Genomic DNA, 15,434 nt, shown 5'->3' with positions numbered 1-15,434 from the left:
TTAAAAAAACCCCACAAACATCCAAATGATTTTGGATATTCCTTCATCTCACCATTTATCATAGAGTTTTCCAGTGTCTGAACAACCTTATTAAGTGATTTATGTGTGTGTCCTCACAAGAATGCAAACTCGCTGAGGACTGTGCTTGCCTTGCTCACACCTGCGCCCTCAGGGCTAACATAGAAGATGGTTGGTAAACTTCACTCAGTGAGTCAGCCAATCAAAAAATACTCCATGACTGTAAAGTATGTGACTGTCTAACCATGACATTCTACACCTGAAACTAAAAATAAAATTTAAAACAAGCACACCCCATGAAAAGAAATGCTCCTTTTCGTAACATCAGAAATTCATAATACTTGCAGTTGATTGAGAAGGGAACAGAATATGATCCTAGGCAATAAAAACATAAGTACTTGTAGTTTTAAAATAAAAAGCACTCTTTCAATTTTTCTATCAATACTAAAAAACACTTCCAAATATATGACATATAAGCCTGTCGCTGTCTATTATTGTTGCACACTGACTTAACAGCACCAAAGTTCAATTCCTTTGTCAAAGACCTCCCAGGTGGCAGGCAGGATCAGACAAACTATTTGCAAGTTATCTAGGAGCCCACTGACCCAAAAGAAAAGCCAGGGCCTGACCTTCATTTACACGTGCAGTCAAACCAAAAAGGGATTCACAGCTGTCTGTCCGCTGGCCAGAGCTACAGGAAGCCGCAGTCATTCCTGGGATTCAAAGTAGGTAAACTGAGGTGTGATTTCTCCAACTCCCCTCAGCCCTGCCGCTTCTCCTTCCCCACCCAAGCAGGGTGGAGCCTCTATACAGTTTATACTTCCTTCTTTACGCTTGAAAATGACATGACTGGTCTAATCATTCATGTGGTGGTTAAGAGGGTGAGCTTTGTAGTCACACTGCTTAGGTTAAAATAATTCAGTCACCTCTCTAAGTTTCCTTATCTGGAAAATGGCACTGATAACACTGTTCCTGAGATGTCTAGTGTGATGCAGATTAAATGAGAGGCTGCCTGTGGACAGTGCAAAAAGGTACTTACCCAAGTGCAGGCACAGGCCTACTGATGCAGGGAGCTAACCCAACTACAGGGTGCAGGGGGTAGCAAGGCTCATCAAGCTCTGAGTCCTTATTTGCCAGCTGCCTGCTGATCTGCTCAGGCTATCCTGCCACCCCGAACACTTGACGCACGGGCCTCTCCCTTCAGCCCTGACCAGAGGTCTCCATCAGCCTTAGCCTGTTCATCTGCTTCCCTCTCTGTGCCTCCTTCTGAGCTGCCCTCATCGCACTCCTGATGTCTGGCCTCGGCAGCCCTCAAAGTCAAAGCACATCCCTCTCCAGGCAGGTTCCTAAACCAGATGGGATGTTAGAGCAATGCGCTAATCCACTTCAACCCTGGCAAGTAAGACTGAACGCAGGGCAAAAAAAAGCAGACACAAATGGGGAAGTCTAGGCAGGATGCGCAGTTTCTTTGGTGGTCAAAGATCTTCAGAGACATGGGCTGGGTGAGTCAACTTCCGCCCCCTCCAGCTGGCTACCCCAAGATGCTGTATGGGCAGGCATGCGGCTGAGGGGCTTGCCAGATTCACATCTCTGCCATCACAACCAAGGGTGGAACTAGGGTAGGCAAGCAAGGTGTGGAGAGCCCCAAAATACCTCTCAGGTTCCTCCTGCACGTGCAGGGCTGGTGCTGATCATGACCCAGGGCCAACTAAGGGCATCTCCACCTGAGAGCACACTGAACCCAGAGTGTATCACAGCACTCCCTCTGCTCTGCCAGCTACAGCCCAAAACTGTCTTGGGGCATAGCTGGGACTCAACATCAGCATTTAAAGAAAGTGCTGGATCTACCAATAAATCTCTCCTCAAAGCATGTAACAGCCTCAAAATAGCCAGTTTGAGCACGTGATGTGGCACACCATGTGGAGAAGGCAGGTTCTTTAATGACACCAACCTCCCTCCTCAACTCTGGAAATCGAGGATAGCATGAACCAGGACACATTTTGACTTGGAGGCTGCTTGTCGCCTCTTCCGTGAAACAACAGGTCAGCAACACAGGTTACAGGTTACTTGCAAGGCCATCCAGACTGTGCCTATGAGAGCTGATAAAAGCACTATAATGACCAATGACAGCAGGGTGGAAGGGAGCAGCAGGAGGCAGCTCTCCCAGGGTAATCTTCACACAGCACCCCCCTGCCCTGCACGTACACACTCTGCCGCCCCTCTTCTCTCGTCCCTCACGCGCATCAGTCATCTGGGGCAGGGTGCAACGCCTGAGAGGTGCTCACACTACTGCAGTGCGTCAGGTGGGCCTCGCCAACCCCTCATATTATCCCGACTATTCCCTCAGGGTTACACTGCAGATTCGGTATATGTGTGTCTTTAGAGATTTTCTAGAACTGAAATTAAAACAAAATTTTGGAAGACTTCATACATACATATCCAGATGCTCTTCGACTTAAGGCTGGGTTACGCCCCAGTAAAACCAACAGCAGTACCATGGTTCTGACTTTTGTGCTTATCACCCCTCACTTTTTGTGACAGTTTTTATCTCTAAATATAGCTTAACATATGTCTGTGAACTTTGCCTACATAGTAGCATATTATAAATACTCTCATGTTCTTGTGTTTTCACTCAACAGCAGGTCTGACCGTGAGCCCTGCCAAAGCAGATATGTGCTTCCATCCTCAGTGCCGTGGCATGCACGTGTCCCACAGTACCAGCTTTATTTAGCCGCTCTCCTGCCAGTGGGCATTTGTTCCCAACTTTTCTAAACAACGCTACCATGAACATTCTCACATGCCTCTCGGAACACATGTTAAGAGTTTCCTCTGACTAGAACTGCTGGATGTCAGAGTATATACTGTATTTAATTTTATGGACATTGCCAAATGATTCTCCAATGTGGCTGTGCACTATGCAGATCCACCAGCAAGGTCCCAGAGGCTCCACAGTCCGCTGACACGTGGGACTGCCAGACTTGTACATGCCACATGGCCATGCTAACCAAAGGAAACCAAAGCCCCCTTCACGTGGAAATGCCGTAGCTGCCATCTTATTGTGACCTATCAGATCTGTGAGAGCAACTTCAAAGGTCACTGACAGAACTTAAGAAAACAAAGCCTCAGACCACTGCTCAGTGGCATTTACACTGTGGAAGGTCAGAGGCTCTCAAAGACTAACCAAACTACTTCTCATTTCTTCCAGAAAGTGTAGCTTCACAATTTCTGCATAAATGGCTGTGACGCTACTGAGAACAGACACTTCCTGGGGCAGGCTGCATGTTCAGCCATCAGGTGACTGTCCCTCTGTACTAGAGAGAAAGAGGACCACTGGAGGAGAGGCATGCAGCTCACAGAATCAGGTCTCAACAACACACACACACACACACACACACACACACACACACACACACACACCCCCACCCCCCCCCCCACCAAAGCCAACCAAGTCCGTCCCAAGTAGCCTGCCAGGTGTCAGTATTTCATTCTTCCATTTTCAACTTGCCCCTTGGCCAGGCTTAACCACCATCCCTGCCTGTGGCTGACAAATGTGCACGTCAACTGGCCTTTCAAATGTCACTTGTAGCAGCAGCTGGGATCCCAACTTAGCAGTGGTTTCTGTCAGGGCTCAATTTCACCTTGGATGGGGGAGTCTGTAAATACAGGCACCACAAAGCCAGGGTCATGGTGGGTGACACTCTGAGATAGTGCTCATCTTGATAAACACCACACTGCCAATTCCTTGTTTCCTACAGCACACTGGGCACAGAACTGTGGCACAACGGGCAAGGACCTCCCTCTCTCCAATCCCACCAACCTAACCCATACCCCCCTTTCTCCAACGCACAAAAGTACTATCGTTTAGAAGCGACCTGAGGACACTAGGAAGGGCTTCTTAAACATAAGGATTTCAGATTTTTACTTCCCTGAGATTTTGCAGACCAATATAAAGATGAAAACGAGAGTAGGATGAGTGGGTCGTGGCACAGCAGGTGGCATTTGGGCTCTGGAGTGGGGCGATCTGGGTTTTAACCTGGGCTCAGCCACGTACTTGGACAAACTTTCCGCCCCTCTGAGCCAAAGGCTCCTCATCTACAGGACAAGGGTAACCTCAGGACCTATGAGGGCTAAACGCAATCCTGTATGCAAAGCACTTAGCCAAGGACCTGCTATATAGCAATGCTCAACAAATGACAGCCATTATTGGTATTTGATAACACTGCCAGGCTTCTGCCAACACTTAAAAAGGCAAAAGCTAAAAATACTCCCAGCGTAGTAGAATGGAAAGCAACCTGATGTTTCATTTCCCCCCAACAACTTCCACATTAAAAGATCCTGTCTTACACAATACAGAGCGATTCCTGTTAACAAGGAAGGAAAATAAGAGTTGGAGTTTTGCAACACCAAAGGCTTTCTTCTGATGTGAAAATCTGTTCCCATTGTCCGTGTGCTCAGGAAGTCTCCTGAGAACTATGGCACCGCTGTGGGTGCTGATGTCCCCCATGTGGGGAGAGCTGACAAGTGCAAAGTGGCTATGACGCGATGGGTAAATTTAGTCTAATCCCAGGATCCAGTCATTGGGAAGCTCATTTGGCTCTTAGAGCAAGCTTTAGGTCTTTATCAGAAATCAAGGTAATCTTTTGGTTCTCATTTCTGTTAGTATCTTTTTCCCCCCAACTTACAGAATTCAGAGCAGAAAAGGGGCTCTACTCACTGGACCACTGGGACCCTGATGACAATCAAATCTTACTCATTCTGGAATCTGGCACATAACCCAATAACTGGCATGGTGAAAATAAGTACTTAGGTGCTTGCTAGCCAACACAGACAATGAAGAAGCCTGTAACAACTGGCAGCAACTACAGTCAACCACTCCAGAGAGTGCTATCTGATGAGCACCGGAGGGGGGATGGTTTATAAGGTTTAACATTCTCTAAGCAGTGCCAACGCACGAGTCAGACAGTCAGGAGGTTTCTCTGGTGTGGCGCTTCAGTCTGGGTTACCTGGGGTAACAATGTTTGTTGTTTAAGCCGCTTCCAGGGAACAGACAAGAGAAAAGCCGTACCTCCCCCCCCCCCCCCGCCCAATCTCTAGAGGACAGAGGACTCTCTGGGCCAGTGCCATCCAAAAGAAACACAACATGAGCCAAATGCGAATATAAAATGTTTTTTAATTAACCCAATTTGTCCACAATATTGTCATTGCAACATGTAATTAAACAAAAACTGTCAATGACAAATTTAACTTGTCTTTTTCTTTCATACTAAGCCTTCAAATTCTGCCGTGTATCTTACTCGTCCAGCATGACCGATGGGACTCACACATTTCCAGCGCTCTGCAGCTCCAGGCCTGGCCCTCGGCATCTCTGCTGGGGAGGGCTGGGACTTTGAGACTGCGCCTTGGGCTGGATTGATCTTACTGTTTCAGGGTGTGTCGCTCAGGTCTTGGAAGCTGCTTCACCTCTCCCTAAAAGGGCAGACAGCGTGTGGCTGCGAATAAAGCAGAGGCACCCACTAGAGGGCCCAGCCCAGGACCACATCCCACATGGAGGTGCTATAGGATCTCACTCTAATATCCGATACAGGGACGTGCTAGACCATGGACCAAGGGGACAACATAGGGCAAGGTCTGGAGGTGGAGTGCAGAGTAGAGTAGTGTTTCAGCAGAAAAATTTCTGACAATCAGAGCTTCCCGACAAAGCAAACAGATTTTCACTGGTGGCAGGAACCACAGATATATTTGGTGGCACTCATCTCATAGCCTATTGTGGTGTGAAATGTGGCAGAAAGGAGGGATGCTGACCTCCACACACAACCTAGAACAGCCCCGTGAGCTTACCCCCACTCCACCCCCAACTCTGGTGGAAGTGAAACCCCTCAATGGTGTGATGCAGACAGGTGTGCTTCCTGGGGCCTCACCTCTCTCCCCTGTACGATGAGGATTGTCCTCACCTCGCTGGGCTGTCTGAGAATGCAATCAAGGACTCCACATAGTCACTTAGCACAGCGCTGGAACATCCCATGCATATCATCTGCTGCTACACAGTGTTTCTGAGGTAATTGCCATCTTAGTGGACCACTTTTATTTAACACACTCTAATTTAAAAATAGAGGAGATAATTCATTGAGTGGGTACTCTTATAATCTGAGCACTTTCTTACATGTTATACTTTAGTAAAAAAGTTTTATTTAAAACAAACAGAACAGAGATGAGGAGAGAAGCTGGATTCTTGGTGACATTGTCTGGGCTGCTAGAACCAGCTGTACCTGATGCGCAACTGCCTCTCAACTTCCAGCAACATAAAAAAAAAAAAAAAAAAAGAGGAGAATCCAGTAACTACAGTATCTTATAGGATTTCAACAGAAGCCATAGTCTCCAGCAAATAAACACTTACTTGTGAAGAAAGCACCCCCACCTTCAGACAGGACTCTGAATCAACCCACACAGAGTTTTCCTAAGACTTCCTCCTATTATAAAACACTCATCAAATAACACACAGAGCCCTAGCCAGTGTGGCTCAGTCGGTTAGAGCTTCATGCCCTGTGCCAAAGTGTCTCGGGTTCGATTCCCAGTCAGGACACATGCCCAAGTTGTGAGTTCAATTGATGTTTCTCTCTCCCTCTCCCTCGAATCAATGAAAAACATATCCTCCAGTGAGGATTAAAAAAAATAAACACACAATCCCATGAAGAGATTGAAAGGAAGCCTCTTCTGGGATGGAGAGCTGCTCTCCCCCCCCAGCCTAATTAAGTGATTAGATCAGTAGCTTCTGTTTTTAAACATCCCATTAGAAGCTGGTCCCTGGGCGGGGAGTCCACATATTATCCCTGATCACCCCACATATGTCATGCACACATCGCAGACAACACAACTGTAGCCCTAACATGGGCCGTGAACCACTCAAGGTCAGCCTGTCCCCAGGGAGGCCTACTCCCAAGGAAGTATTTCCTTTCCATTACTGTTTGGAATTGACCTACAGATTCTTAAAGCCAAACTTCCAGAGATGCCTTCAGAGTTTTATTTCTGGAGACCACACGGGTGGGGGAGGGAAGTAAGTTTATTCTGGGTGCACACACCAGTACCCTGGCCAAGGCGCATCACACCACTCGGGATCCTGGCCACAGCGGGAAGCGAGTCCGCCCTAACCTTTGCCCTTTAGGTGGAGTTGTTTGGAGCAGCCTCCTTCCCTCAGACGAACTTGGATGTTAGGACTGGTGCCAGTTTTGAATCCAAACAATGCTCCTCAAGGGCTACAAAGCATATTCTTTAGCACCATGTCACCAGCAAAGCAGCACGAGTTGGGGGCAGGCAGCCTGTTTACTTGGGGCCAGGCTGCAGTGATGGGATGCATGGGCACTGGTGGGCAGGGACACTGTAGCAGAAAGCGACTCCCCAGCCTCAGCTGTGCTAGGCCCTGCTCAGGGGCCCTGGGAACTCATTATTCATCAAGCCACCCTCTGGGCTCCAGAGGAAAAAGATTTTCATTTGTCAGTGAGCACATATCCGTTCATTTACGTCCAGGCACCAGGGAGAGGAGCTGGGAGCCACAATCCCAGCAACTTGGGACACTGCTGGAAGAGCTCACTGTGCACAGTGAAGAAAGTGGAGGGACAAGGGTCACCTGTAGTCCCTCGCTTCCCTAGCACCTCAGGGAAACAGGACGCAGAGCTGGTACTATATGGAGTCTGCATTCATTCACTCATTCATTCATTCCACAAATATTTTCATGCCAAGCCTCTGAAAGTGCTAGGGTCAGAAAGAGGAGACACAGCTCCTCCCTCCAAGGAGCCCCCAATCTCGTGGGGACAGCCGGGAGTGAGGAGTGCTGGGGTGGAGACAGCCCCACTCGGGAGGATGGCTCCAGGCTCCAGGTGCCAGTGGAAGTGCTCTGGGCCCAAGGTCCTTGAATGAAAACCCAGGCTGCCCCCCAGGGTAGGAGGGAGAGCTGAGCTTACAGGAACAGCTCCAGGCTCTAGGCATTTCACATGAGCCAGCAAGTTAGCAGAGTCAGCAAATGGGCTGGTTGGGAAATCTCTGAGGACACAGAGGGTTCTGGAAACGACCACTTCTCCAAAGGCACCCTTCTGACCTCTGAGGCAAGGGGCGGGAGAGGGAAGGGGGGGGATGGAAGAGAGGCAGCGGTATTCTCACCATTTTCTCTGAAACAGAACGGCTGCTGTGTGATGAGCGTTTCTTCCCAAACCCAGACCCTCTGTTCCTGTCTCTCAAATGTGTTTATGGTCTGGGGGCCTGTTCTGGCAAAAATATCTACTACATGACAGTTCAGATATGCATGGGGGGAAAACCCCACTGTGCCCTACACATTCAGAATCACGTGCTGGTCAGCTGCAGTCTCTCCAAGGTAACGGCTAAGGTGGCCCAGGTGCCAAGCGAGTGGTGAGGCTCTCAGCTTCTTCGTGCAGCGTGAGAGCTGGAAAGGAAGCTGGGCCTGGGAACTGACTTACCTGGCGCTTAGGACTCAGGCCTCCTGAACGAAGCCAGGCCAGCTCCTTCCTCAGTAATGGCTGAAAAAGTACCAACCAGCCTGGCAGCCATCATTTCTCCTCCTGAGACACCACTTACTCTTTACATGCAAATTCCCTACAGCCACAGATGTCCAACCAGAGGCTCCAGGGCCCTTTAAATTCTGGGACTAAATCTGAAGTCATGCTGGTTTAGTCAAGGCCAGAATTTCATTGGCTTAGAGCCTGAAATCCAATGTACTTCCAGTCAGATGTACGGGTCCCTGTGCACAAGGCACTGTATGAGGTAGTAACAGGCAGGGTGGATGGCAGTGACCACGCGGCAATAGCGGGGACTGTTTCTTGCACAGTGAGTATCCAGCACCATCCCAGGCCCATCTCATTTAAAACTCAGAGTGACCCTCCAAGGTAGGAAAACTGAGGCTGGGGAGTAAGTGGCAGACCTGGATTTGAACCCACTACGGCTTCACATGCCAGCCATGCAGTCTCCTAACACTTAGTAGAGGGAGACGATGGCCCAAATAAAGCAGAAAACAGGTCCCCAGGAAGGAGGGCTCATGGCCTTTGTCCCTGCAGGAGTCTTCTTATTCCCACCATGCTGGGGTTCCACTTGCAACAAGCCAGCCCTACGAGGTGCAGGGCTCTTGTGCGGCTGTGTCCCCCACCACCACCCCTGGCTTCCGACTCGGAGGACACACCTTCCGAGGCGCAGGGCTCCTCTTCCTCTTCAAGCCGAAGCCTAGCAAACGTGCCTTTTATTAGATGTGTTTGCAACTTTGATCACCAAGGAAGCAAGTCGCCACAAGAGCAGAAGAAAAGACTTCCAGGCCAGTACTGCTTGTAAAAGTGAATCACATCCTTCTGCAAAAGTCCCAGGCCACACCGGCTCCCCCCCAGAGCAGCACATCAAAGCCTCCTGGCTGGGCCAGCGCCTGGGCTAGCAACACTGTCAGTGGTGAAATCCCCTGCAGTCTCCTGCCCGGGGGGAGGCCAAGTTTATATACCAGCTCTCAACTTGAGAGGTGGGATTGTGGATGGAACCAACACACTATTTTTAAACAGCCCCCAAAACAAGTTACAGAAGACTATATATTCCAGTGATGGCTGAGGTTGCCCATGTTTGGCTGAAAAGCAATGAAAGGAGATTTTCTGAAGTCAAAGAGGCCCCCCAGTTCTCACGAGGTTTATACCTTTACAGCCTGTGCATAGTAACAAAATGGTTTCACAATATGTGTTTAAAAGCTAGTTCTTCAGTGGCCAGGGCTCAAGATTTCCTCTCCTGGATCTTGGACTCAGCCAAACAGCATTCCCCTCTCCAAATTCTCTCTTGTTCAGAACACCGAAAACTCACCCCTACCCAGAGACTGCCTGTAGGGACAACCAGTTGCTTTATCCTAGAATCCTCAGAGCAGGAAACAGTGGGCATTTTTCGGGAAGGAATCTCATTTCCCCTTGCTCTCCCTCAGCAGCTGTACTCCTCAAGTCTCCCAGAATCGAAGTTCTTTTTAAAGGACCAAACAGTCCCACAGGAGGCAGCCTTCTGCCTTCTGTCTGAAGCTCCATCCCAGCAGCCAGAGAGGAAGGGCTGGCACAAGCCACACTGGGGAGAAGGGAGAGGGCTAGGGCCTGTCCTCTCAGTCAGCTGTGTGGAATCAGAATGCACTTTCCCATTGAAACAATGTTAAAAACTGAGCCAGGCCCCGGGCCGCCCACACATGGAGCACAACTTGGCTGAGCTTCTTCCACCAGCCTGGCGCTGGGCATCTGGATCCACAGAGGGTCCGTGGTTGAATGGGAATGCAGGCTCTGCCCTCAAGTGGTTTATAAGCTAACATGGAAGGAAAGTCACACTCCCAGGCCTCCAGCACAGCAGAGTGAGTCAAATGCAAAAGAAATAATGGATTTACTTCCTGAGATGTCCAGGGAAAGCTCATGAAGGAAGCTCTAGAACTGTGAGCTGAGCCAGCCCTGCAGGATCCTCTGTGAATGAGAAAGGGCGTTCCTGAAAGATGGCGCTGACTGAGCAGGCACTGGATGCACGGGGGGGGGGGGGGGGGGGGGGGCGGCGGGCAGATGTGTGGCCTACTTCCCCTGCTCACGTTGACTGCAAGTCACAACCATGAGCAGGTCCCCAAATCAATTCTGTGGGTTAAACATGAAGCAGAACAGAAAATATCAGAAGGAACTGCAGGTAATAAGACTAAACACTGTTTCATGAAACTTATTTTGATTACAACCAATTTGAACTGCTGAAGACCTTTCTCCCTGGGGTGCAGGGGTGAAGAAATCCCCACTAGGACAAGGAGGAACTGCTACAGGTCAGGGGTCCTATGAGGGGGCAAATTCAATGTTTACCCAAAGGCACCGGGACACTGGCTAAGCGTCCTGCCCTCGGTCTGAAACTCAGGATCACCTGCCAACAGGAGAGTCATTTCTAAGGCAGAGCCTACTGGTGGCTTTCAAATGTTTTTTGACCACAAACCACAGTAAGAAATTTCTATTACAATCAGTACACGAAATATATTTTAAAAATCTAAAATATTTAAATTCAATTTCACTTTTTATTTCTTTATTTATTATTTTATTGACTTAAGAGAGAGGGAGGGAGAGACAGAAACATCAATGATGAGAGTCATCATTCATCGGCTGCCTCCTGCACACCCTCGACTGGGGATCGAGCCTGCAACCCAGGCATGTGCCCTGACAGGGAATCGAACCACGATCTCCTGGATCATAGGTCATGCTCAACTGCTGAGCCACACCAGCCAGGCTCGATTTCACTTTTTAATCCACTGAAATGATTTTATGACCCAATAGTGTATTAATCCTCCCCCGACTGGAAGTGATGAGGAGGGGAGGGCTGTACAGTGGATGGCAGCATCGACATGACCAGAGCCGGTCAGCCGGTCAGCATGCCATTCCCCACCTCAACACTCACCGAGCAACTGGGGTCCCTGTAGGAGGGACCCTGGAACCTGGGCCCTAACTAGTCCTCCAGGTGACTGCAGCACACTGTTTTAACACATGGTATGCAGGAAACGTATTTATACCTTTTACGTTGACTGGTAGTAGAGCGCGCGATAAAAACTACCCGCAAACAATGTTTAAGAGGACAGAAGCTGGGGAAAGCAGTGCATCTGTTAAGAAGAGGGGGAGGGGCTGACTGCAAGCCCAGCAGAGCCTACTGCACACAAAGTGACAGGCAGGTGACTTTGATAGCAGGGGAAGTTCTCATCTCAGGTCAGAACATTTCTCGGGATACGCCCCTCCTGATTGGGTGGGTTTGTAAATGCCGTACCCACAACAGGCCGCATTAGCACATCCATGGGGCTTGGCAGGGAGGGGTAAGCATCAGTCCCAGCTGCCAGATTCCAACTAACCAGCCACCCCAAACAAGGAAATGTGGCTGAACCAGGTCTCTTCTAGTACAAGGCTCAGAGCACAAGCCAATAAATATCTCCCGAAGACCTACTGTGTGCAGAGGTGACAACATATTTCACCCAGAACTGGTGGACCAAAGTGATCAATCATTGCTTTTCCTTCTGCTTAAGGCTGTGCTTGTTTATATTTGGCTGTAAAGTTTGTTTAGCATCTACTTTGTGCTGGACAAAAATGTGGTTTTTGCCCTTAAGTAACCGTTCTAAGGCAGTGATTCTCAACAGGATAGAGAGGTGAGCCAATGACAGGGTGCCTGGTCTGAAAAACCAGACACGACACAACTATTCATGTTCATATTTGCAGTCAGGAGAAAGCAAACCTGGACAAAACACTTAGAGGTCAAAAGGAGAGGGGCTGAGATGTTAGTGTCTAATTTTCTAGCCAGGAAAGCAAAATCAACAGAGAAGAACTGTGCCGAGGACCCAGCTCCTTCAGGTACAGGTCCGCAGATCTGACGGCAGCAGGAAGGTGCATCACACAGTCTGCGTGGGGCCTACCAAACCTCCTTTAGAGGAAAGGGGATGGCAGGGGAAAGTCCAATGGGTAAACTAGAAAGTTCTAAGAGCCACCAAGGGACCCTGGAGAAAAACATTACTTCGGATACTCATCATGACCGAGATCTCCTCACAGATAGTTTTTACGGTGTCCTGCCAGCCCCAGTGGCCTCAGCACTAAGGGTACCTTACTAATAAAAATACACAGCTCCCAAAAAGCTAGTGGCTATATTTGAAAAATGCATGAAAATCAGTGAACTGGATCTGAGAATGGGTCTACACTCTGCAGAAAGCTCAGCACAGTTTTTAAGGCCACCTTTCAAAGTGTTTTTGGTTCCAACTCGCTTTACAAATTGAAGCATCACCACAAAGCAGAAATTGAAATATATTTAGTTTCTTTATGATATTTTTGTATTCTTTGTGGTGGAGGTTGAGAGTAGTTTTTAAATTTTTCATCAAAACTTCATGCGTCCTGAAGCTCGGGGAAGTTGGGCTGCTTCACGTGGGGCTTTGCCACTTGATGTCCAACATCCACTGGAGGAACCAAAGCCAACATGGAGACAAACCCGTTCTGAGATGCCAGAACAGGAAGCCTCCCCTGTCTAATCTAGAACACTGGTTGGCCTTAAAATCCTGATCTCTTATTCAAAGAAGTCAGCCCGGTAAAAACTCAGCTCTGTGCCAGTGAATGGGCCCTGGGCCAGTTCCCCAAAGTGTTAGTGGCCCCCAGTGCGACTCTCCCAGGTACAAGGAAATTTAGAGCTCCACGCCTGGTCCAGGAATAACCTATTCTCCTCCATGATGTCCCCCTTCTTGCACCTTTGCTGGCTTGGGCATGGCAGGAGCTCAGAGAAGAATCAACCATCTGATGGTGTCCAGCTGGTGATGAAAATGTCCCCAGCACTGACCCCACCTATTAAGGGTAGGATGGCCTTCACCAGGCCCCAGTCTGAAGGTGCCGGAGATCCTGTCCCCTTCCCTCAGTTCTGTCCAGAGAAAACAGACCCCTGCAGAGAAGGCTGGCTGTACAAGGTAGCACGGCACACAGCGCTTTTCAAGCTTTGCAGTGCCAGGGCTGCAGCAGTGTCAGACAGACCCAGCACCAATGCTTGTAAGCAGCAGGGAAGAAAGACCCGAAGCACCCCATTACAAGGGTGATGACAGAAGTGGGGCCAACGCCTCCTAAACAAACTGGGGAGGGTGGTGAATGCTTGAATCTTGGTCTGGATACCCCCAGAGGCAGACTGAGACCAGGGTTTAAGTGCAAGCAGTTTCGAGGGAGGCACAGGGAATGCTGGTGGAGTGGGTAGTAAGACAGAAAAGGGAAGGGGAGGGAAGCGAGAAGGGGTGTGCTTTAAAGTCAGCTTCCAAGGTGGGTGACTGCATTTAACCCTGCAGGAAGGTGGTTTCAACTGAAGCCTCAAAGGCTGGCTGCTGCTGGGCAGGTTTTCTTTTTCTTTCTGGAGGGTGCTGAGGTATGGACTGAGAAAAGGTGCTCCTGGCAGAGGGAAGAGCATGTTGGGAAGGCCTGGCCAGCAGGGTCACAGGGAATCAGGAGACCAGGCAGAAGGTGAGATGGCAGCCCAAGGTAATAGCAAGAGGAAGCAGGTCTAGGTGCGGAGGTGGGTGCTGCTGGACCCGGCCTCAGCTCCTGAGGGGGACAGGCACAATGCGTTTCCAGGGGGGATATAGCACAGGGTTCTCAACTTGCTTTGTCACCTGCTAGGCGTCAGAAATCTAAATGCAGTGCCCGGCAGGGTGAGAAGCCACCCTGAGGCTGTCTTCTTTTCACCAGAGATTCATTACCAACATACTGGTGGTCTTGACATTCAGAAAAAATTAACCCCCCAACCCTGCCTTAAAGAAACTGCCACAGGCAAAATCCACATGTGCAGCCCTTCTTCTGACAGAGAGCACGGGAAGTGAGGGTAAAGAGGAACTTAAGACGGTGTTGATCAGGGACTGCATATAACCCAACCTATCCCACACCACAGTCTCCTCCAAACAGCCCCTAATTTATTAAGCACTTACTATGCCAGCCCTGACAGGCAGACATTACTTCAGTAACCATTTTACTGATGAAGAAACTACAGCTCAGAGAAAATAACTAGGTCCAAAGTCACACAGCGATTGGGAAACAGCCTAAACTCAGCTGCTCATTTGGGCTACAAACTCACTCTCTTAGCCATGAAATCAAAGTGCCTTCCTTAAGCGTCACTAGTGACCGTGTTTTTCAGTGGGAGGTACTGGGAAGGTGGCCCTGGGTGGTGGTGCCAACAGTACACTGGATGGGAAGTGAAAGGGAAAAGTGTGAGCAGGAAATGCCTACAATAACCTTTCTACCCAAATAGAGCAGCTTCTGCCCCAAGCCGGCTGCCCACAGGGATCCTTACCACTTCACCCAGGGGAAAGAGAAGGGCTGTGAGTAAAAGCGCTGCGAACTCCAGCGGTCTATCCAGAGTGCTCCTCCCACCCAACCTGAGTACCTACGTACTGCATGGAAAGGCCCTGGCAGGTGCCGCCGACTCCCCTGCAGGCAGCGTCCCATCCACAGCAGGTGAAGCATGAGGGCTGTGTCAAGATCTCCAAGACAGTGGAGAGGCTTCAGGGACGCAAGTGGAAATAAAGTGGAAATAAAGAGAGGTCTTTACTTGGCTCCAAGCAAACCATTTCCTTTGATGGGTGGAGGATGCTGTCCGGTCACAAATGGGCTACTGGTTCAGGGCAGGTTTGCAGGAGTAACTAATGAACACCTGAAACACCCTGGTCCTCCTGTTCTGTCCCAAGGTTGTCATTTACCTGGGAATAAAGGCCAAGAAAGAAACTGGAGCATGTGGTCACCACAGCAGTTTGCCAATTTAGGGACCTCAAAATACAGCAGATCCCTGACTAATCTGTTTAACATTGTTTCGTTCTTACCTTGATGAGATGCCGCAGGAATGTTTTTACTCTTGTTCCCATTAGCCTGTGGTAAAACTGGTTTCATTATAGGCTGGTTAAC

At 49.3% G+C, this 15,434-nt stretch overlaps 1 protein-coding gene across 5 annotated transcripts in view; it reads right to left on the bottom strand.

Moving 5' to 3' along the window:
- The window catches only part of RAPGEF1 (Rap guanine nucleotide exchange factor 1), a 122,316-nt gene that overhangs the window by 64,954 nt on the left and 41,928 nt on the right, over positions 1-15,434 (bottom strand). The window contains exon 1 of one of the 5 annotated variants that reach the window (XM_016196599.2): positions 648-823. The exons of 3 other annotated variants lie outside the window; for them this stretch is intronic. In XM_016196599.2, the coding sequence (XP_016052085.2) occupies positions 648-729 (82 nt within the window). In that variant the 5' untranslated portion in view covers positions 730-823. Of the gene's footprint in view, positions 1-647; positions 824-15,434 lie in introns of those variants that run through there. One more of the 5 variants, XM_087823000.1, reaches the window with a different exon arrangement.

This window comes from Miniopterus natalensis, chromosome 12 (genome assembly GCF_054644295.1).
Source record: "Miniopterus natalensis isolate mMinNat1 chromosome 12, mMinNat1.hap1, whole genome shotgun sequence".
NCBI classification, from domain to species: Eukaryota; Metazoa; Chordata; class Mammalia; order Chiroptera; family Miniopteridae; genus Miniopterus; species Miniopterus natalensis.
This window is presented reverse-complemented; position numbering and strand designations above follow the sequence as displayed.